The sequence below is a fragment of the Rhea pennata genome, chromosome 5, assembly GCF_028389875.1.
Source record: "Rhea pennata isolate bPtePen1 chromosome 5, bPtePen1.pri, whole genome shotgun sequence".
In the NCBI taxonomy this organism is placed as follows: Eukaryota; Metazoa; Chordata; class Aves; order Rheiformes; family Rheidae; genus Rhea; species Rhea pennata.
This window is the reverse complement of record NC_084667.1, coordinates 42701519-42723628: the sequence shown is the minus strand read 5'-3', so window position 1 is coordinate 42723628 and position 22110 is coordinate 42701519. Positions and strand designations below refer to the sequence as shown.

General features: G+C 46.0%; 1 protein-coding gene and 1 long non-coding RNA gene across 4 annotated transcripts; one reads left to right on the top strand and one right to left on the bottom strand.

Moving 5' to 3' along the window:
* Window positions 1–401: 401 nt before the first annotated feature.
* Window positions 402–2399, bottom strand: LOC134141628 (uncharacterized). The gene is made up of 2 exons (XR_009958675.1): window positions 2029–2399; window positions 402–621 (listed from the first exon to the last, which is right to left on the bottom strand). It is a non-coding gene; the product is annotated as an uncharacterized LOC134141628 (long non-coding RNA).
* Window positions 1401–22019, top strand: PGGHG (protein-glucosylgalactosylhydroxylysine glucosidase). Of its 3 annotated transcripts, none has more exons than XM_062577943.1 (14): window positions 8045–8110; window positions 9130–9397; window positions 10489–10699; window positions 11226–11661; window positions 12550–12669; window positions 12873–13004; window positions 13356–13467; window positions 14983–15055; window positions 15594–15730; window positions 16367–16500; window positions 16795–16890; window positions 17420–17517; window positions 19528–19742; window positions 20045–22019. In XM_062577943.1, the coding sequence occupies exons 2-14, from the start codon at window positions 9145–9147 to the stop codon at window positions 20107–20109; spliced, it is 2082 nt and encodes a 693-aa protein (XP_062433927.1). In that variant the 5' UTR covers window positions 8045–8110; window positions 9130–9144; the 3' UTR covers window positions 20110–22019. The 3 variants fall into 3 exon arrangements, with proteins under 3 accessions (XP_062433929.1, XP_062433927.1, XP_062433928.1); XM_062577944.1 differs by lacking the exon at window positions 8045–8110 and adding an exon at window positions 8519–8950; XM_062577945.1 differs by lacking the exons at window positions 8045–8110; window positions 9130–9397 and adding an exon at window positions 1401–1549.
* The last annotated feature ends 91 nt before the right edge of the window (window positions 22020–22110 follow it).

The following is a 22110-nucleotide window of genomic DNA, read 5'->3' as shown; positions in this document are numbered from 1 at the left end:
GTTGTTCTGAGATATCTGGAAGTACTACTTGCTGCCTTCTGTGTGGGAACAAGTGCTGGCTGTCAGCTTCCTTAAAACAAATGGTTGGTTGGGCTTATGAACTTGGGAGGCGCAGGGGTGGCTCTTTACACAAGAACAAGAGAAGTCAGGCATGCAGCATCTAGACTGGAGACCACTTTAAGTATCATTTAGTTTCTGAGCATTTTCTTGTTGGGGATGACTGCACTAGGTAAGCACTAAGTAAATAAAAGTTGGAGGAGAAAAGTATGCCTCCCAGCTGGAGTCTGCTGCAAACTTTTAAAGGAATACCACCACCTTTAGGGCTCTGTCCTGTCTGACTGAACAAGATTGTTAATCCATTTTCTATAAACAAGCACAGTCCAAGGAAAATGAACAAACCATTATGTTTAATGCTATTTTAATGAACAAACTCAAAGAGTTCTTCCCCAGGGAAAGATCTGTTCTGTAGTCTTGTCTTCATACTTCTGCTCTCAACTGGCTCTATGTTCCTCTTGCCATTTCTTACTCTGATCTGCTCTTGTAGTGTTCCAGGTGTGCCAGGATCCAGGCGGTTGGAAGCAGGAAGCATGAAAACATCACAGAAAGCGCGATGGCTTGCTCCTGGCAGAAACAAAACAACAGAAACAGTGGGATAGCTGCACTACAGCTTTGTTGGGTGTAGAATACCTAGGCCAATTACATACAGGTGCTGCCTCTAATGCAGGGGGTCAAGTGCCATCCTTCTGCACTCCTTGTGCTTTCTAGCCCCCACTGTGGTCAGATGAATGCAGGAGCCTTGGGACTGCAGGAGGGAGATTTGGGTAATTGTAGCAGTTTCCACCAGCCATGGACCAAACTGATTGCTTTTTAAGCTTAATTGTACTGCTTTGTAGTTCTGAGTCAGAATACTTCCTTCAAAATCAACCAAAGTAACTCATGACCTTCAATTTTGGATCAAAAGGCCCTTCTCCACTCTCCATTGATTTAGATAGTTATTTTATTTCCTTGAAAATGAAAGCCTTGGCTGCCTAGTCCACTGTATGTGCACACTTCACCCCAGCCCCTGGGGGAGCAAGGGGCAATTTTCTGCAGGGAACACTTAGCTGTGTCAGGGCTGCCACTGGAGCAGGATGTGGCCTTCCCTTCCTCTGCAGCAGCAGAGAGCCTCGGGCCTGGGGTTTACTGTTTTCCAAAGCAGTGGGTGCCTGACTTTCAAATGACTTTGAGGGGCTAAGAGCTACTAATAACAGCCCAGTGGCATGGCAGTTCTCACATTTCTGGCACGCGAAGGCAGCACTTAACCCCTTGAGCTGTTGCGTTCATCTTTATTGTGTTTTTTATCTGCCTAGATAAAGAATCTCCAGGCTTGTAAAGCATTTTGTTGCAGACCTCCTGAGAGCAGCAGGAGGTGAACTCTGCACGGGAGGGTTGGAGATGAAATCCAGTGAGGATTTCTGGCATGAAGTTTTTGTTTTTTGTTTTCTTTCTTCCAACCTTCTTTCGGATCTGAGAGGAAAACAGCGCTGGAGGGTCTCCACCGCTGGAGCAGGTGCCATTTCTGGAATGGCAGGGCGGGCAGGAAGGGGAGAGACCTCATGGAGGAGCCCTGGCGGTGCCCCCCCTTCCCCTGTCAGCGTACCGTGGGGGCACCTGCTTTGGGGCCCGTGTCCCCAAGGGAAGCAGGGACGGGGCCTGGGCCGGCCCCTGCAGTGACAGGATGCCATGAGAGGCCCTGAGGCTGTCATGTTGTTACAACAACGGACTCGCGGGTGTTGTAACGCCCCAAAATTTAAAAATGGGGGACCATGAAAAGCAGAAAACAGAAGTGAGAGCTCCTTCACTTTTTTCTTTTTCTTTCTTTCTCTCTCTCTCTTTTTTTTTTTTTTTTTTTTTTTTTTAATTCCTCACAAAAATAACGTGGTTACAGGCAGGAGGGGGGTCAGAGCCCCTCAGACCACAGGGAGCAGGTGCCTTCCTTCACGCAAACCCCCCCCCCCCCCCCCCCGCAGCCGGCCGCAGGCTACTTACCACGGCAGAGAGCGGCTCCTCGGGGGGCTTGGAGGTCACCCGTGCCCGCGGCACCCGCTGGCTCCGCAGGGCCGACGCCAGCAGCCCTGACACCCGCTGAAAGCCCCGCATGGCCGGTGGCGGCAGGCGAGCAAGCGTGTGAGCGGCCCTCTGGGCACCCGCCAGCGGCTGCGGCTGCCGCACCCCGTCAGCGCCCCCCAGCCCCGGCGCCCGCCTCCCCGGCTGCCCCGCCGCCGCGCGGTCACCCCCGCCTGAAACTCCCCCGGACCGCGGTATTCCAATTCCTCCCCCGTTGGAAAGTTTGGGCTACAGCTGTGGGTTTCCGACCTGCAGCTTGGCAGGCCTCGCGCTGGTGTCAGGGCTGTGCTGCTGTCTCCAACGCCCCCCCCCCCCCAAAAAAAAAAAAAAAAAAAAAAAAGACACAACGATATATGATCTCTTCGACAAATTTTAACTTTATTAAGGATTGTTGCAGGGTGGGTAGGAGCAATGCTGCAAGTGGGTACACAAAAATCTGCCTTTGCTCGCGCTGCCCAAGGCCCCCCTTCAGGGCAGGGTGCCCCGAATCGCGCGCGGCACCGCTTTCCCATTCCCATCCCCTTCTGCGTTCCGCTCGGTACCGGGCGGATTTGGGCCCTGTTCCCCCCGCTGCCCGCCCGCCCCGGGGCATTTTGGTTACAACAATGTTGTCTTTCCCTTGCCGCAGGGGACTTCTGAAGGTGCTGAAACGCCCTTGGGCTGGTTTGCGCTTCCTCTTCTCCTCTCTGCTTGATTTATACCTCCAGTAAAATGACTTAGGCATTGCTGACACCAGCTCCCTTGGCCTGATCCTTGACAAAAAGTGATTCTTGGGAATTTAAAAGCAGTAGCAATCCTCTTTCCTTATATCTGCTCCTTGTGACTGGCTTTCTAAAGGGCTTCCCTTTGGTCCCCTGTTTATTGGGGCCTTTTCTCCAGCTCACTAAGAGGCGGTAGTCTCCCTGTCCAGTAGATAAAAAGCTGGGGTGACAGTTGGAGCCTTTAACAACACAGGGATGTTTTCTGTTTTGTTTTTGGTTTGAGCAGTTTGAAACCATTCACAAGATGCATGAGAAACCAGATGTGACAGATGTGGAAACGACACATCTGCCTAGACCCATTCTCCTGGAGACAAGGGGATGGAGTAAATGACCTCCAGAAACCCCTCTAGGATTACATCTCACGCTTAACCTACTGTGCCCATTAGTTACAGTTGTTTTCTAGAGCAAAGCTGCACTCTGCTTTTCCTCTGTCCGCAGTCGCCGCTGATGGAAACCCTCACTGCATGCTATTGCAAGCAGTTCTCATGTCTGTTTTTTCATCAAGAAGAAATGTGCAGGAGCTGTTTTCCTCTGCCCTGCGTTGTGCAAGCTGCCTCTGGACTGTGAGGAATTGTAGCTTTATTTCTTTTCATCGGGGCCGTGTGCTGAGAGAGGAACCTGACAGGTTCCCAGTTCTGGGATTAACGAGAGCGATGGCAGGACTGATGACACTGGCTCAGGGCAGCTGCGAAAGGCTTGGCTGTGTTTTCTGTATAAATTGGAGGAGAATAATCTTATTGAGGGGTAAAGCCTTGCAAATTTCGCTTTAAATAATAGCTAAAGAAAAGGACCAATTTAAAAAAAATTGTTGAGAAGCTAGTGAAACAGCTGATGATAAATGACAACTGCGTTTAAAGATCTTCCCTCAAATTAATAATGGTGCCTGTCTGTGTCTTGACTTATTTGTCTGTACAGTATAATTTTCTCCTACATAAGGCGGGGGGAGAAGAGGCCTTCAGAAACCCTACTTTCTGGTCACAGCAAGATCAACTCCTCTGCAAAAACTAAAGCAGGGTTTGAGGAGGTTTTGGCTTGCTATGATAAAGGGATTTTCTGAAAAGAATATTTTTAGCACTCCTCGAAAGAAGCAAAGAAACCTGAGTACACCTGTTGGGTCACCTGGGGAAATGAAATGCTCTTCACCTGCATGCTTGCACTGCAGAAGGAAGTACTCCCCCAACCCTGGAGCCCTTGAGTACGCTGTTGGTGTAAGGCAGCTGGGCTGGAAGTGTGTGTCTTCTCCAGCAGATTAGGTTTGCATAACCTAATCTCTGTGATAGTTTCATCCCTCCTGAGGATGTTTGCCAGGTTGCCTTAGACCACTTGTTAGTAGTGAAGATTAAAAAAGAGATCAAGTTCTGTTTACTCTGTCAAGGTACAAGTTTAGAACCTTAAATATAAAAAGGGTGGTAGCATTGGGAGCAAATATTGCATCTGGCCTCCGACCTTAGCTATGCTTCAGGATTTCTTCAAGGCATCTTTCAGGTACATGTATCAATAGGACTGATCCAGCAACACTCTGCTCTGAGTTTTATTACTTCAACAAACATCTACTTAGTCATTTCCCTAATTAATGGGAGAAGCTGGCATATAGAACATCTCTTTTTCTTAATCCAGATGCCCTTGATCCTTCTCCTCCTCTTCTCTTCTTTCCCCCAGCTTCTTTTACGGCTATTTTTCTAGAAGGAAGGCCACTTCAGGACTTGGTACGAAGCATGCCTATGAAAATTCATTCTTCAGTCAGGTTTGGCACAACCGGGCCCAAAGTCAGGGCAAAGAACAGTAGCCTTTATCTATGCTATTCCATCTTTTCTCTCTTCTCTATAAACTTAAATGTTTTCAGTGTACTCTCTAATCTTGCTTTCCTTCTGGCTTGGTTAGTGACTCTGTTCTCCATGATAGGAGTACTGGTGATGGTGGATGTGAGGCTAAATTTGAAGAGACTGGTATTGCCTTGCTCAGGAGGGAAGTGGTAAGGAAATTTCGTATTCCCCTAGCAGCACTAGGCAAAGAGAAGCAGTGTCTCTCATTGCTTTTGCGTGAAAGCTTCTGTACTGAGGAGACGTGGTTTTCTTTGGCAGCTTTATTTGAGTCAGATTTTTTGTGGATTTACAGAAAATAGAACAGATGTGTAATATTTATCCTGTAAATGTTGAACTGTTAAATAAGATAATCCTCTCTTAGCACTAGGTCAGAAACAATAGGTTCCTAAGAAGGAGGTACATCATCAGTTCTCAGTTCTCTCCTTGTGTCTCCATGGTTCTATGGGGATCAGACCTTAGATCTTTCTGCTAAAGCAGGTTTGTTCCTACAAGGGCTAAATGGGCTGCACGAGGTAGGGCAAAGGCTGGAATTTGACCTTAAACATTGCGGCATTGATGCTGCCCTGCACAGCTCTGTGATTTAGACAAGAGTGTCTGAGCAGAGGTGGCAGGGAGAGGAAAGGATGCTTTATGGGTGAAGTTTCTCAACTCAGCAGGCCTTGCAGTGGCACAGCAGAAGCATGTTTCAGTTACTTTCCTCTATATCCAGGGCAGAGAATCTTTTTTCTGGACATGTCCTGAGGGCTGCCTTTAGTTGATGCAATTTGCAGATAAGAACCTGGTCCTCTGGAGGTGAAGTCAAAGGCTGCAGAGTGTGTTACTACCTGTATTACTCACATAGATGCTGTTGGATAAAGAAAACAGTCACTCTCAGTCATATTATCTTGTGTAATTGCCTAGGGCAGGGTGGATTTTTTTTTTTTTTTTTTTTTTTTTGTCCTTATAATCAAGTCAAAGCTTTTTAGTGACTTCAGTGGGGCAGGAAACTGTCAACTTGATGCCCCTCTGATGTATTAAGAACACAGGCTTGAGAGGGTTGAGCGGGGGAAGGAATGTGAAAGCTAATGAGTAAAAGTGGGGTTTGCTTCACACTTGAGCTGTACTTGGAGTAATAAGTGCACAGTGTAGGGAAGGGAGCAGAAAAGATAACGTTTTGAGGGACAGGTGTAGGATTAAGTAACAGGTGGATCCAGGAGCTTCCATCTTCCAGTAAAGATTGAGGAAGAGAACCAGAGAGGCCTGTCCAGGATTCACTGGAAGATATGTGTTTAAATTCACTGTAATCCACTTCTTTCTTTTTCTTTCTCTGAGCAGTAGCTTTTGTAACAATAATGCTTCTGCACCCTTCTGCACTTAATACATTCAGTGAAGAGGGAAAGCATGCATAGAGAGGGCAGTCTCTCTCCATCAGTAGAGGTGGTCATCTCTCTTTGCTGCAGGGTGTGATGTGGGATGAATTTTGGCTGTTGCATTAAAAGGTTGATACCTGTTTGGGGAAGGGGTGTATTTTTGTTGTTGTTTTTTTGGTTGTTGTTCCTGCTTGTGTACTAAGGAAGCCTGGGACACAAGACGGCAGGAGCAAAGATATTTTGCCAGCTCTGAAAACGTCTGTGGAGAAACTGATAGCGTTAGTCTTTACCATGGTCAGAGGGTGTATCTGCAGCACAGTGACTGCTGGCTCTCTTGAGGACTCATACCAATCATACTCAGTCACAGATCCCTTCAGACAACCACGTGACAGCAAAGCGAGCCAGAAGAATGTCCCTTTTAGTAAATATCATGGTAAAGGGCCTGTTGGAGATAGACAGGTGCTCTGTCAAAGACGGTCCAAGCTCTATGCTGCATTGGAAACTGAATTCAGAGAGACCAAAGCTTCTTTGTAACAACAAATACGCGTGCAGGAATCGGGAACTGTGGTTTGGGAGTGAGAGATGCACAAAGGAATGAAACATAGCTGCCTCAATGCTTGGATAGTGGCCAGAAGAAGCTTTCTAGCAGGGAGAGAGAGAAATGGAGTTCAGCACAGCGGAAAAGGGTATTTCCTCATATAATGACCCGTGATCTAGGCCTCTTTGAGGACAGCATAGCGAAAAATCTCTGCTCAGGATGTAACTGTGCTTTAAAAGCATCAGAAATGTTGGGGTCTGTAAGAAATGGCGATCAATGCAAGCAGTGCTTTGATGAGGCTAAAAGTCAAGAGCGTGTGCTCTCTGGAACTTGTGCTGTGACCTGAAAATTATCTTCTAGTGCTAGAACAGAATTCAAAGGCAGGAAGCCTGGAAAACTGTTACAAAAATGAATCATGGAGTCTAGAACTGTTCGCTTGGAAAGCAGGCAAAGAAAGGAGGCGTGATTAGAATACCTAGAAGCTGTGGGTGCTCCACAGAAATAATTTTAGGTGCTTCATGTCTCTCAGGATGCAAAAACAAAGGGAAAATTGCTGAAAGAGTGAAGTCACGGCCGCTCTCGGCAAAACTCCCGTGCATTTCAGGTGAGCTAGGATTTCATCACCAAGGAGGCAAATTCAGACCTGACTGAAGAAAATACCTTTTCACAGGTGTGGTCAGGTTGCAGGATTCACTGGTTATGATGCTAGGAATTGGACAAAAGGACAGCAAGAATATCTGGAAATGTCACTTTGCTGACTGAAATATTTGGGAAAGGATGCTGAATCTTAAGTGTCACTGCTGAATTTAATGTACTAATTTAAGGATTAAAAAAAGACTTGAACCGGCTATGAATAAGGGTGATTATCCAATTTCATTCTTTCTGCAGAGTTTTTGTCTTTCTCTGATGTACTCATGTCTCTGTCTCTCATGTCTCTAATGCTGGCTGTTAGTGAAGAGAGTGCTGAACAGGATGTCCCCTGGGAACAGGGAAGGGGAGCTATGGCTTTCCCTGGAAAAAGTTGACTGCTACATTGAAGGGGAGATGCGTTTATTCCCTGCTGGAGCTGCTTATACTTCAGGACGTTGTGAGAAGAGTGGAGGGAACAGCACACTCCCTATCACTGGAGAACGATCCATGGCTCTCTGCCAGGGCCTCAATTGTTTTTGAATATCTCAGACAACTTTCAGAGGACAAATAACCAGAGATGAGTGTTCCCCTCTCAGTTCCTCCGTAGAGGAACTTAGAGCAGAGGACAGCCTGAAAACAGCAGCAGCCCAAGGCTCGTTTTCCTTGGGAAGCCTCAGCACTCCCCATCCCCTCTGTGCTGACAGCGACCTCAGCTAGCGAGATCACAGCTGAGCAAATAGGCACATTTCAGGATTTTTTTTTTTTTTTTTTTTTAAGTGGAGAAAAAAGTTATTTCCTTCCTCTTGTCTCAGTTTGGTAACTTCCGCCCTGCCCTGCCTGAAGCCCTTACGGCAGCAGCCTCTACCTGCAGGGTCAGAGTCAGCACACAGCCCGAGACAAAAGGCAAGATCCGATTTCCTAACTTTTTTTCCAGCTCTCTTTTCTTCCAAAAGGCTGGGAGAATACCTTTAGGAAGTACCTCGGGCATTGCCTGCTGTGAGAAAACAAACAGTCGAGCTCTCGCTGAGAGCTGCCGAGGCGTGAGTGGGGAGGGAGGGCTTTCCAGGACTGCCAGCTTGGCAGTCGGGGAGGCGCGAGGAAGCTGCTGGCCTGGCTGTGCATTCGCTGCTCCGAGTGCCCTGCGGCTGCCAGCTGACATGCCAGCTCCCCAGAAGAGTCTGCATGTGCCCCAATTCTCCATTTGTGGTTTTTGATACTACTCCAGTGCGAGGCACCAACTAGAGCTCCCTTTTGTAAGGTGCTGTGAGCACATGATGCAAAAAGACACCTCCTGCACCATCAAGCCATTAACTGAAGTTCACAAGAGCAAAAGAGGTGAATGGGGAGATGGGCCTAGAGGTTGCAGAAGCATCTCTGTCCCTCTGAGGACAGAGGAGGAGGAAAGGAGAGGAGGAAGGCTTTGTCATGTTGCATATTGGGAGAAATTGGTCATATTGTCATGCAGAGGGAGTAGTGGAAGAGAAGACTGGAGAAGTGACAAGGGCAATGAGTCTGAGGTTTGGGAAAGCTAGAAAAGTCATGTTGCTCAGCTAGGAGATGTCTGAACTGAAGAAAGGAAAAAGGAAGCTGCAAAGGAGGAAATGAGCCTGGAGACTCACCAGAGGCATTGGAAGGAATGCCTTGAAAGAATGAAAAATGCTGCTAAAAGAGACAGTGGGATGTGGCGATCAGAGAGAAGGCTAAAAGAAATGAGGCCATAGAAATCAACAAGGCTGAAAGCAGGTGAGAAGGCAGCAGTGCTAAAGAACTGGGGGTTACAGAAAGGGTAGTATAGAGGTGACTAGTTGTTCTTGCTTTCTGCTATCTTCCAGCATGGCCTTGCACTGGTATTGCCCCATCAAGAGCTGGTGGTGCTGGATTGCTCTGTTTAACCCTTGTCCCTGACTCTGTTTGTTCTGCAGTTCAAATTGGTAAAAATGACTGATGGTAAGGAGGACCCTGCTGTGTTCACCTCCACTTCTCTGCCCTCAGACCCACGATTTTTAGCTACAGTGACTAATGCTTACCTGGGCACCCGTGTGTATCGGGACATCCTCCATGTCAACGGGGTGTATAACGGAGCTGTGGGAGACACACATCGTGCTGACATCCCCAGCCCTGTCAATGTTAGAATGACCAAGCCTAATACAGACAAAGTGACAGAGACCTTCACCTTGAATACCCGGACAGGTAAATAACAGGAAGAGGAATCTGCTTGTGCTGCAACTTCCTTTCAGTTCTGTATCATATTCACCTTTCTCTCTTTTCCTGCAATTGTTGGTGACCTCCTCTTAGAGGTTAAAATTTTCCTTGCCTGTGTTGCCTCTTCAGCGAGTTCTCTGGGGACATCTTGGTTCTCCCCAGGCTCTGTTCGTCCATGTGCTGAATAGGTCTGTGACTGGAGTCAACTTCATCCCAGAAGTGGGATTCCTCTGACCTTACTTCAGGTGCCTACAGTGCTTGAGTCTTCATGCACACTAGGTATTTATTATTGTAGTTAAAGGAGATTTAGTCAATAAATGCAAAGGTACAGAGAAAGCTATTCACTTCATCATAAAGTAGGTATCAATATCAGATAAGATGGATCATACCCTAAATTTAATTGACTCTCATAGGCATCCAGTCCTTTGGTTCTGATGCAGACGTTTGTTTTGTAGGCATCTAATGGTTGAGTCAGGTAAATTCCACCATGTGTTTCTAAAGGAGCCAGAAACAGATCTTTACTTCACTTTGACCTTTAGATACCAGCCACCTCAGACCTTGGTAGAACATAAAAAAATCCAATTGGGAGAATGAGAGTGGGAGTGTGTCTCCCCCCCCCCCCATGTTATCTGTGAGTACTCATTTTGCAGATTTTGGGATTTAGCTGTACAAAGTACTAGATTCATTTATTTCCAAAACCAATTCTTCCCCAAATAGTATGGATTGAACAGACTGGACTTGGAATGAAGAAGACTTTCCTTCTCTAGGTTATTCTTCGAAGTGGAGCAAGTGGAGGATTTCCATCCTTACGAGAATAGGAATATACAGTTTTCAGACCATATCTCAGTGCCTACTGGAGCCTGGCTCAGCAAATAGCATTTAATCATGAACCTTGGTGAAATATTCTATAGCACAAATCATTCCTCACTTGCCTAGCCAGATTAAGTGTGTTAGCTGTGTGTTAATAGCCCTCCTAAGAACATCAGGACTCAATCCCACACACAGCTCAGGCTGAATTTGACTGTTTTGGCTAAAAACCTGACAAGTGAAAAAATCTGGTGGCTCTGTTGTCCTTACAGGAATTTTCAGCCATGTGCTTCAGTCAGCTGATTATACAGCCACCCATCAGATCTATGCTCACCATTCCCTGGTTCATTTGATGGCCTTCAGCATCACCATCCAGCGATCAGCTCACACTAGACAACCCATCGTGATGCAGCTCCAGATTCCTTTTGTGCTGAAGAGCCAGGACCTAGACCTGTATCAGGGACCAGACTTCCAGGGAGCACAGTGAGTATGGATTGTGGGGGGACATTGCCTTATATCCTTCATAGCATATAGATCTCTGCTCTGCTCTCAAATAGGAAATAAGCTGCAAACCCAAAGGTAGAACTAGACTGATAAGGTAAGTAGAATGGAGGCTTATGTAAACCTGCCTTTTTCCATCAAGCAAGTAAAAAAATTTTTTTGAAGTATTTATCAGCTGCAACAAAGGCCACAGAGACTAAATGTAATAACAAAGAAGTGAGTTTGAGGAAGATAGTAATTTCAGAGGAGGTGACCCCTTGGAAATTGCTTGCTGAAATTGGGGACATATGAGAGAGTCGCAATGATTTTCATGCCCTTCTAGGGGTGAGGTTTCAGCTGAGCTGAAGCATGGGAACAAGGGAGCTTCCATCCTAGATGGGAATAGGAACCAGATGTTCAGCTGCTGTGGGGCAGCTCCCTGCTGCATGAGTAGATTTGCGCTAAGTGATGTGCACTGAATACCATCTGCTCTTCTGTCCCTTTCCCCTTTGCTTGCCATCTCTTGTAGCTACATCTATGGGAAGACGTTGGTTCCTGAGGTGGATGGGGGACCCCAGCCCACAGTTCACATGCTCTGGACTCCAGTGCCGCAAACTGTGACCTTGCATGGGGAGGAGCAGGAGAAAACCTGGGAATTCCTGACTGCTGTGGCTGAGAGCGAAGAGGAAGTAAAGAGGTGCTACAGCGAAGGGATGGCTCACATTACTGCTTGCACTCTGTACTCCTCCCACGTGGAGGCCTGGGCAACACTTTGGAGAGGATGCTGCATAGACCTGGATGGCCCTATGCCTTTGCGACAGGCTCTTTATGGCTGTCTCTATTACCTACTGAGTGCTATCCCTCCCCTTGGGAACCCCGACTTCCTTTTCCATGGCATCAGTCCTGGTGGCTTATCCAATGGCAGTCAGGGTGAAGACTACTGGGGGCATATCTTCTGGGACCAGGTGGGTTGAGGCTGTTTTTTCTGATAATGCACAGCTTTTCTGCATCATCTTACACTGAGAAACCCAGCATGAGGCTGCTAGGAGGTCTTACTCTTACTGGTGATATAGGTATATCAAGAGGCACCAGCCTCTTGTAGGAGAGCATCCTCCTGCTCTCTTGGTAACAGCTGCCAAGGCCTAGATTGATTTCTTAAGTCAGGTCTCAGGTGGTCCGAATCTCTTCTGGGAGAGGCATTTTCTCTTGTGTTGGCTGTAAGGGCTTACCTCTCCTAACTTGAGAAAAACTTGTTTCATCCTAGCCAGAGGTTTAGATCTGCTCTCTGAATATCCACACTGAAAGTACAGGGAAGGAGTTTGCAGCTCTGCAGTTGAGTCCCTTATTGTGAGCAGAGAACACTACTGGATTATGCTGAGGCAGTTCCTTCTTCCTGCACAAAGCATGGTATGGTCTAATAGTGGGCAAGTGCTTTGTGATTCTGTAAGCCTTGGTTGTCTTCTCTAGCAATGCATCTGGTTTTGACTCTCCCCTCTCTAGCGCAAGTATTTAGAGGACTCCCACATCTCCTCTCTTGTGTAGTGGAGTTTCCTTTCTGCTGGGATTATTTTAGCAAGATACCCTGGGGGAGACTAGCATAGAGTAGCAGGCATGGGGTACATGGCCATGTCTGTGTGAGCAGAAACATTCCCTCATGGATATGTCCCTTTTAATGAGCCAGAGTGACAGCACCTTTGAATAGTAGCAAAATCATGGTCAGAGCATGAACAATGATGTGGAATGGGGCTGTGCTTGAATGGTGAACCTCTAAAGGGTGGTGGGAATGTCCGGGTGCCCTAGCAGCCACTTCCACCATCTACCCCTTATGTCTTGTCTTGCTTTGCTATTTTCAGGACACTTGGATATTCCCAAGCATCCTGCTATTTTATCCTGAAGCGGCCCGAGCCATCTTGGAGTACCGGATTCGCATGCTGGGAGGAGCTTTACGCAATGCACAGGAGCAAGGCTACAAGGTGGGGACAGAAAGCCTGTGTTGCGGTCAACCCAGCCAATGTCAAACAGAAGGACAGTTAGGCTTTGCTCTTCCTCTCTGGTTTTAACCAGGGGTTGTGAGCTTGACATTGCCACTAAGCAGTGGAGTGAGGATGTTGAGATGTTGTGCTTCCTCTCCCTTTGACTGTGCTCAGCTGCCCCATGGATATTTTTCTCCTGGCAGGGTGCCAAGTTTCCTTGGGAGAGTGCAGCCACTGGTCAGGAAGTCTGCCCAGAGGAGATTTATGGAGCTCAAGAAATTCATATCACTGGGGATGTTCTGATGGCCTTTGAGCAGTATTATCACACCACACAGGTAAAGGGAGCGTGTGACATGTTGATGGCAGAGGCAAGGGACCAACTCAATGGCAAGGCCTGCAGGGCATCTGGTGACTGACACTGTCCCTTCCCAGAGAAGCTCTGCTATTATCTGCTCCACTCAGAATTGCCAGTAATGCTACAGGTCCTCTTCTCCAGCTCTTCTGTCCCTGTTCTTCATGGATGGCTCTGCATACTGTTGCCTCAATCCAGGCCAGTTTTCTGTTCTCTTCTCCTCCTATATCTGTTTTATTAGAGGTCTTGTTATCTGGCTGAATTTGGACCTGGTTGAATCTCTTTCTCATGTTCCACTGTCTCTGTTTTTTTCCTCTGGTTTACATCCTTCCAGGACCAGAAGCTGTTCAGGGAGGATGGAGGCTGGAACCTAGTTGGTGCTGTGGCTCAGTACTGGTGCAGCAGGATGGTATGGAATGAGGAGGAGCAATGCTACCACATCAAAGGTACTTCTGCAACTTCCTGGCCTGTTTATGGGGAAGGACCTTGCAAACAGACTCAGAGGCCTTCCAGCTAGGCCTAAATGGGAGTACATGGGTGCTTCAAACTCCTGCCCTTTCAGATATCTCATAGAAGATACTCATGTCCATGTAAACACAGGGCATGATGCCAAGCTTCTTTTCTCCTCAGCAAGTGTCAGTACATCCTAAGCACACGCAATGTGTCTTTTTCATCCCCTGGCTGCAGTGCTGAATTCTTCCAGCCCAGAAGTTTGTGTGGTAGTTCATATCTTCTCTTCTCAGTGTCATAGTAGCACTTGTTTCTGTCTCAGTCCCTTGACTCTCATGGGATAACTCTAACTGTCTCCTGTGGCAGTGTAAACTGCATAAGTTATTGTGACTGGTGGCGTTTGGGGAAAATACAGGACATTGCCTTTATCAGGCTTTAGAGGTAAAGGACTCAGCAGCACAGAGACAAATTCATAGTTTCACAGCAGCTAGATATCTATAGATATATAAATATATATAGATATATGTAGTTTCATAGCACAATCTCAGCAGCTCATATATATATATATATATATATATATATATATATATATATATATATATATACACACATAGTCTCTTTTTGAAGAGACCAGTAGCCCCCAAGAGTTTTCAAATCCCCCAGTAGCCTCAATGGGTTTGATCACATCCTTTTCTTTGAAAGATATCTGGTACTATTGGTGCCAAACAAGTACAACTGCTGATATGCCTGACAGGACAAAAGGTCTCTCCGCAGGCAGCAATTCTACTGAAGCATGTTATGCTGATTAAGCACCAGTGACCACTGGAAGGTACTGCTTGTGTTTCGCACTGTACGAAGGCACTGAAGAAGAAAACTAGAAGTGAAGGAGAGGTGTGCGGGAGAAGGGTCTGGAGTAGCAGGCTTGGTAAGAGCCAAGGGGTCTGTGTGCAGCTGGGGTGATCAGAGCTTAAAAAAAGGCCCTGGGTTTGCCTCAAATGGCTTTTGATCTGTAGATCTTTTGCAGAGAGCCCCAGTGTCCCCAAAAGAATCAAATATTTAAATGAGTATTTTCACTTTTCTCTTGGGAAATGGACAGCTCTCTTTACTCAATTCATACAGACTATCCCCAGAAAGGGAAGAGTTGAGCATGTGGGGAAGGATATCCAATTAGGAACTTGAAGATCACCTTGCCTGTGAGTGTTAACCCTAAAGTGAGGAAGATGCCCTCAGGTTGAGGCTAGTGTCTGCTGCCCAGACAGCCTTCACTGTCAGATAAAGTTTTAAGTCAGCATGTTTCTCTTTCACAACAACCACCACATATTCTTCTCTACACCAAGGTTGCTGTAGTATCCTGTCAGATGCGCAGAGGCCGTGCCTAAGTGCCTTGTGGACATGCATCCCTGCAAGGGAAAGGTTTCCCTTCCTTGCACCAGTTCCCTAAGGAAGGGCATAAAGCTGTACCAAACCTTGGGTGTGCTGCAGTGTGAAGTGTCTCCTCCCTCTTCCTCCAGGTGTCATGCCCCCAGATGAGTATCATTACCGAGTTGATAACTCTGTTTACACCAACGCTTTGGCCCAGAGGAGGTAACATGCATGCTTTATGGAAGCACTGGACCACCTCTCTTTTCTGCTTAACAGTCTGGCAAGGATAGGAAATAGCAAGGCTCTGATGTGAAATACACCTTTGTGTAACACACTCTGTGAAATACACTCTTTCTGTCTCCTCTATTCAAGCTGATCTCCTCTGGCTACCTTTAGAGTCAGTGGAGAGAAGTAGGGCCTTCCATGGTGATTCAACACACCTGTTTCATTTGCCTACATTACTGAGAGGAATTTCACCTTGCAAGAGTGTTTCTCTCACTGTGTTGGGTGGGAGATCTAGACAATTAGTCAGCTGAAGACATTGAAAGCTGGAGCAGCTGAGTCCCATCTCCAGTGATGATGATTCTTTGTCCAAGCTTTATGCTCTGAGCCACATTCTTTTAAAATAACTGTTTCTTTGCAGGGAACCTGACTCAGTTCTTTCTATATATTCCATTCCTTCCTTTCTTCCCCCCCTCCACTCTTGGAGATGTCAGATACCCATCCCTGATATAAACTGTTGTTACTTGGTTCTTTTCAGTTTAAATTTTGCAGCTGATGTTGCGCAGGACTTCTTGATCCCCGTACCAGAGGAGTGGGTGGAGTGTGCCAAGAAAGTCAAAATACCATTTGATGCAGAGAAGAAATACCATCCTGAATATGATGGTTATAGCCCAGGTGAGTTGAGAGGCAACAGCAGGGCTTTGATTTGATCATTGTTCTTGCTTAAGTCTGTAATAAGTGGGGATTCTGACTAGTTTGAAGGTGCTAAATGGTTAGCTGACACAAGGAATTCTAGCATTGCTGCCTGAGTGCAGGGGCAGCATGCAATCACTTAAACTGTGTTCTCATTACAAAGAACCTGTTTTGGAGATGGTTTCTGCTGCTCCATGGATCATTTCTCATTATTGGGCTCATAAAATTAGGAAATTTGGGTACAGAGAGTAAGAACAGGCCTGTAGTACTTGAGGATGCAGATGATGTGGTTCCTATGAACCCATTTCTGATCACTAAGACTATCTTTTGGAGGTCAAGTCAAGTATTGCTCACTGCTCTTCCTGTAAAACATTGGCCTTCTGAAAAGCGAAGGGGCTGGTTCAAGTAGAAATGCATGCTCTTGCAACTCTGACCCTGCTACTTGGGCCTACTTTGCAGTTCTGTTACCTTTCCTCTGTTGATGTGGCATCATACTTTTCTGAGTTCGTGATTCTGAGTAAGCCAGACTTTTCCCCCTTATCAGTAAATGGACAATCAGTCTGCCAGTTACTTCCAGCTAGCATATATGGTCTGACTGATGTTGGCTTCTTTTGCCAGGTGAGCCTGTGAAACAAGCTGATGTTGTCTTGCTTGGGTTCCCTCTGATGTACCCCATGAGTCCGGAAGTCCGGAGAAATGACCTGGAGATGTATGAATCTGTCACTGTGCTGGATGGGCCAGCCATGACCTGGGTAAGGTGAAGGGCAAAGCCTAGGGTTGGATTCATCAGCAGTGTGGTAGTTTCCATCTGAGTTAGTCACCTCCAGCTCCTATCAGCAGCACAGTTTGTCAGAACTGCTGTAGACAATGAGGAAATTTGAACAGGTAGCTCAGAACTAAGATGTGCACTGGAGATGTCTACCTTGGGACAGACGGATGCCAGTTGTGGTCTATCTGAAGGGGGAAAAGTCATTAGCTTGATTTTGTCTTGCGAACACCTGCTACTGCCCCCGTCAAGGGTGAAAGGACAGTTTTCTCCCCTGCAGAGCATGTTTGCAGTGGGCTGGCTGGAGCTAAAGGAAGCGCAGAAAGCACAGAGTCAACTGAGCAAATGTTTCAGCAACATCACCGAGCCCTTCAAGGTTAGTTACGTGGAGTGTGGTTGCTGCTTTGCCATGATGAATGATTCTTGCTTCTCAGTGTGATGGGACCTATTTGGGAGCAGGTCAGAAACATCATCTGGACTGGAGCTTATGCTGACTGCACTTGCGTTCTCTAGGTTATTGTATATATCTATGTGTGTGTGTGTGTGTATATGTATGTATGTATGTATGAATATATGTATATTGAGATAAGTGGTTCCAGGCTGTGTCTCTTCTCAGTATGCTTCCAGTGAACAGTGAGGAGATACCTCCTTCCTACCAGGCAATACAAAGCCAAGGGGTCAGTATCATGCCCACTTCAGGCTTCCTTCTATCTCTCAGGGGTGGGAGTTGGGACCTGGAGACATACCAGAGCCCAGCACCCCATGCCAAGGTGGGCAGCAGAGTATGATCATTGCAACACCCTAAATATATGACAGTAATGACATTAAATGTATTCAAACCCACAAAACTACATGAAGAGTTCCAATGCAACTGCTAAGTCATTCTTTTTTTCTTGCTGGAGCAGATCTGGGTGGAGAACTCTGATGGATCAGGAGCTGTGAATTTCTTGACAGGGATGGGTGGATTCTTGCAAGCTGTCCTCTTTGGTTACACAGGGTTCAGGTGAGGTCTATGTTGGTCTTACTTTCTAAGCAATTGAAAGTCTCTCAAAATGATGGTGTTTAACTGGAGCAATATGCTCTTAATAGTGAAAAGAAAGGAACTCAGAGTATGCAACAGCTTCCAGAACACATCCTTTAGAAATTCCTAGCAGGTGAGGAACAAACTATAGCATTAATAATCTCAAAGAAACTGTGGATACTGGGGGAATTTATGGCTAGTGGAGAACAGAGTGGAGTTTTCAGAAGTGATGAGCTTTGATCTGTTTCTCCTCCAGCTTACATCAGTGTTTAAAGCCCTTAGCTTCAAAAAGGAGTCAAAGTTAGGCCAATTCTGAGCTCTTCTGAAAATGCTAGTTGGCAATCTCAGTGAAGATGGACATCTCTTTATGGTCTCAAGACTGTGACTAGTCTGTATAACTTTGTCTTCATATCAGAAACTCATCCAGACCTGCCTTCTTCATAGGTGGTTGTTGCTTGTTTTTTCCACTACATGTGGATGAAACTTAAAAACTAGAATCCAACTAATTGGATTTTGACTAACTAATTGAAGAGGAAGCCCAAACAACCTTTTGACTAACTAATTGAAGAGGAAGCCCAAACAACCGCTTCGCAGGTAAATACAAGCCTGCTTATTCAGAAAGGCTGTTACCTTGTAGTCCATCTGAGGGACTTCTGCAAATAGCAACCCTAATCCTCTAGAGCTGCCATCACACTGAGCAGCTTCCTTTCCTCATCTCTGCTAAATAGGGAGTTACAAACAGGCAGAAACTCTCCTCTAGCCAGGTTGTTTGTGCATGTGATCACCAGGCAATAGTAGATATCACATCACTGAGTTTTTGTGACATTGCTGAGACAGGAAGAAATCTGGAGGTATTTGCTAGTCACACACAGGCTTTCTCTTGGCAGGATGCAGGGTTGAACGTAGAAAAGAGAAAGGTGTTTGTATCAAGGACCAGTTGGTTTGTTTAAGAGGCAGTATTTAAGAGGCAATCAAGTCTTTCCATCAAAGCAGTTAGTTCTAGTTTGTTTGTAGTAGGTTGCCTGAAGGTTGACTTTACCCATGAGATTTATCTCTAGCAAGAACTCTAGAATGGAGCCCACTGAATCAGTATTAGATTTGAATAATGCGAGGCCCCAGATGGAGCCATAATAAGCTAAATCTGAGGCTTCCCCACAGAAGTTCAGAAACTATAAATAATGGAAGGGCTAAATAAGATCTGTAAGGTGTAAGAGAGGGAAAGTCTGCTGCTGAGTCTGAGAAGCAAGGTGAGAAGAAAGCCAATATAGAAAGAAGTAGATGGCTTGGTTAACACCCAGCTTTACCTGTGAGAAATGCAACACAAACAGGTGTAAAACTTTCTTTAGTCCCTTTGAGAAGATCTGCCAGGAATGCTTATATGACTCAAGATCTTTGAGCTTCTGTGCTCAGCTGGAACCTCCATGGCATTAAAATATCTCAGAAGGCACATTAAGCTGCTCATATAATTTCAGAGTATGTCTCATATCCAAAACAGTGGTTTCAATCTTGAAGCAAGAGTCCCTTGAGCATATTCTTAGAGTTTAATTGAGGATAGATCAAACTGACAAGCATTTTGATTTGTAACAAAGCTGTCTAGCACTAACTATATATGTTCTTTGCGTGTGTGGTCAACATTTGTTGAGAGACCCACAAGACACTTGGTGGAGCTGGGTGTGAGCTACCACTTTCCCAGCTGAAAACCTTAATCTCAGCTTTTTGCAAAACTTGAAGGTGTTCAGATACTGTGTGTGGCAAGTCAGGCCTCTTTAGGCACAGACTCAAGCCACAGACTTCTGGTCTTGAGCTATATTTCCACAAATATTGTGGTGACAGTTGCACGGTCTGTTAAAGGCAGACACCTCGAGACCACGCTCAGCTGTCTTGTCTGTTGTAAGCCATAGGCCCAGCTTGCATGGTTGCCTGCATTCACAAAGGCAGCTGCCAGGCAGGACCATGATTGTTCCCACCAATGACTTGCTTCTGCCTTTGCAGGATTACAAAGACAAGCCTTCGCTTTGACCCTGCATGTCCTACTGATATTAACAAGTTGAAAGTCACTGGAGTCTCCTACATTGGCAACAAACTGAAGTTCACCATCAGAAAAGAAAAGATCAAGATCAAAGTGACCAAGTCTTCCCTTGACCCTCCTGCATCTCCCCTGGAGGCTGTGCTGGAGGAATCAGGGCAGCGATTTCCTTTATTTGAAGGTACAGTGCCTCCAGGGTGTAACCCTAGATCTCTGCTTCCTTCCAGAGGGGACTCTGTGCAGAGCTGTAGAAAGCTGTATCAGGAGCCTGACTCCCTAACCAAATCCCTAACCTCTGCAGGGAGGGGACTCTGCAGGTCCAATTAGTGTTGGGCAAGTTGGCTGTATAGTTATCAAACAGCATTTCCTGCTCTCTAGCTACTTAGAAAGTCATCGCTTGGGACAGCTTCTTAAAATATTGTGAAGAAGACCTTGGGAGAAGCCATTCACACATCTCACTCTCATGCTTGATTTTTATTGCAGGGCAGAGTGTCTCTTTTCCCATCTCAGCTGGCTGGATTCAGAAGTCTTCCACTGAGGCATTTTAAACCCCAGCAGATCTGGGGTTTACATGGCAAGTACTAATATCACTAGAGCTGCAGAAACAAGTCAAAGAGCAGAAGCTGGCAGAATAGAAAGGTCAAGGCACCCTGTGCTGCTGTGAGGTGCATGGTGTGGAAGGCTGATGTCCTGGTCTGTATCATAAACCCTTTGCCTCTGTGGGACTGCGTATGCCTTTCCCTTTCTTTGTAGCCATTGGGAACATGCCAGGCTGGGAGGGGCAGTACTGGGAAATATAGGCTTTGGGAGTCAGTTTTTATTGACTTCTGAATTTTGCTTGACTCGTTATCTGGTACCTTGTCTTTCTGGCTCTTCTGTGGATTTACAGGCCAATGTTCTTCTCTTCGTTGAGATCCCCTCTGCGGCTTCTCTCTTTAAGCACTGCTTCTAGGCCTTGTGTTACCCTTATATGTGAGACATCCTGGAGCTTCCTCCAGTCCAGCCATTTCCAAGCTCTCACCATTGCTGGGGTGGCAATAACTTTCTTGGTGAACCTGAGCATCTCTTTCTCTTTTGGGGGACAGTGAGACCTTTAATGTGCCCTTAAAATCTCTCACTGAGGTTTAGTGGTGGGGGGGGTGAGTGAGTTTGTTTTGTCTTCTCTGCTAAAAGCCAGCTGCTTCTCCCTGAGATCAATGCTTGATAATGATCTTTCATTCAGAGTTGAGGATTTGTACCAGGGTGAAGGTGGAATAGTTAGGCCCAGTTTGAAGCAAATTACCTACAACCTCCTACAATCCTGGGAATGCTAAACTCCAAGTATTTCGCTGACTTAGCTGTTTGGCTGAAGCTAGTTAACAGCTAATGCTGTCTCTGCACTTCCTGGATGGCCTCACCACACAAGTCTGTGTGAACATCCTGCTGGCTCTGACCGCCTTATTTGGGTTTGGTTCTCTGCTGTTCCCTTACACGAGTGTAAATGGGCTATGGCCAAAGAGGAAAATCCCCTGTTAAGAAATAACACTAGTGTTTGCCGTTCTGTGAACTGAGTATGTAGGAGGCATGTGACCACATTCTGGGAACAGAAGTGACGTGATCAAAGATGAGAGTCTGGAAGCTGCTATTGTAAACATATTTTCTAAACACTCATGACTAATTTATTCTTTAAACATTTCCATTTGTAAGGATACCTCTAGCTGAAATAATTGTATTTAATCCAGCATGTATGTGCTCTAATTCTCACATACGTGCTGACTTTGTCCTTTCTTCCTTCCTTATGTAGCTCAGGTTTTCAAAGGGATTTGGAAACTCAGCCATGAATACTTTGACACATCGCTTTGAAGTGTAAGCAAGCAAAAAAAGCTTTGTGCTATGGCCAGGGGATCCTCTTCTGTCCCCAGAGTTTTCCTATGCAGACCAACCTGGATGCTGAGTTTCAGGCTTTCTCAGCCCTTGGGCACTGTGTGGCAGGGAGCTGGTGTAAGATAGCACGGCCCAACAGACAGGGCATAAGTCTGGGAGTTGGCAGTCAGCTCCCAGCTCTGTCCCTGGCCTACTGGTGATTTAGTTTTCCCCTTTCCTGAAAGCTGTATTATTGTTAAGCAAGTTATTGTGATTTTTCAAGTGGTTGATGACAACTTCAACTTCATAAAAACTCTTAACTTTATTAAGGATTGTTGCAAAGTAGATGAAGCAGGACTAAAGGTGATCATTACTTTAATGTTAGTTGCAAAATAAACAAAAATCTATGTTAATCTGAGTTACTGGAGGGCCTATCCTGCGCTCTTCTCAGAGGCAGTGGCATGGCTGAGTAATAGGCGTCTTCCGTAGCCGCTACACAGGAACTCTGAAGCAGTTGAAAGCACTTTAGCCCATTTTGGCTGGTGTACTGTTCCTTTTCTTTCAAGTTACTCTGATTTTAGCACTCATGTCAAACAATTAAAGTTTTTATTCCTTTGTTTACCTTATGATCTCTCTTCCGAAGCAATCTGAGACTTCAAGTCCAATGTAGCTTGAAGTGTAAAGGGATAGAGAAAGCCCAGGCATCA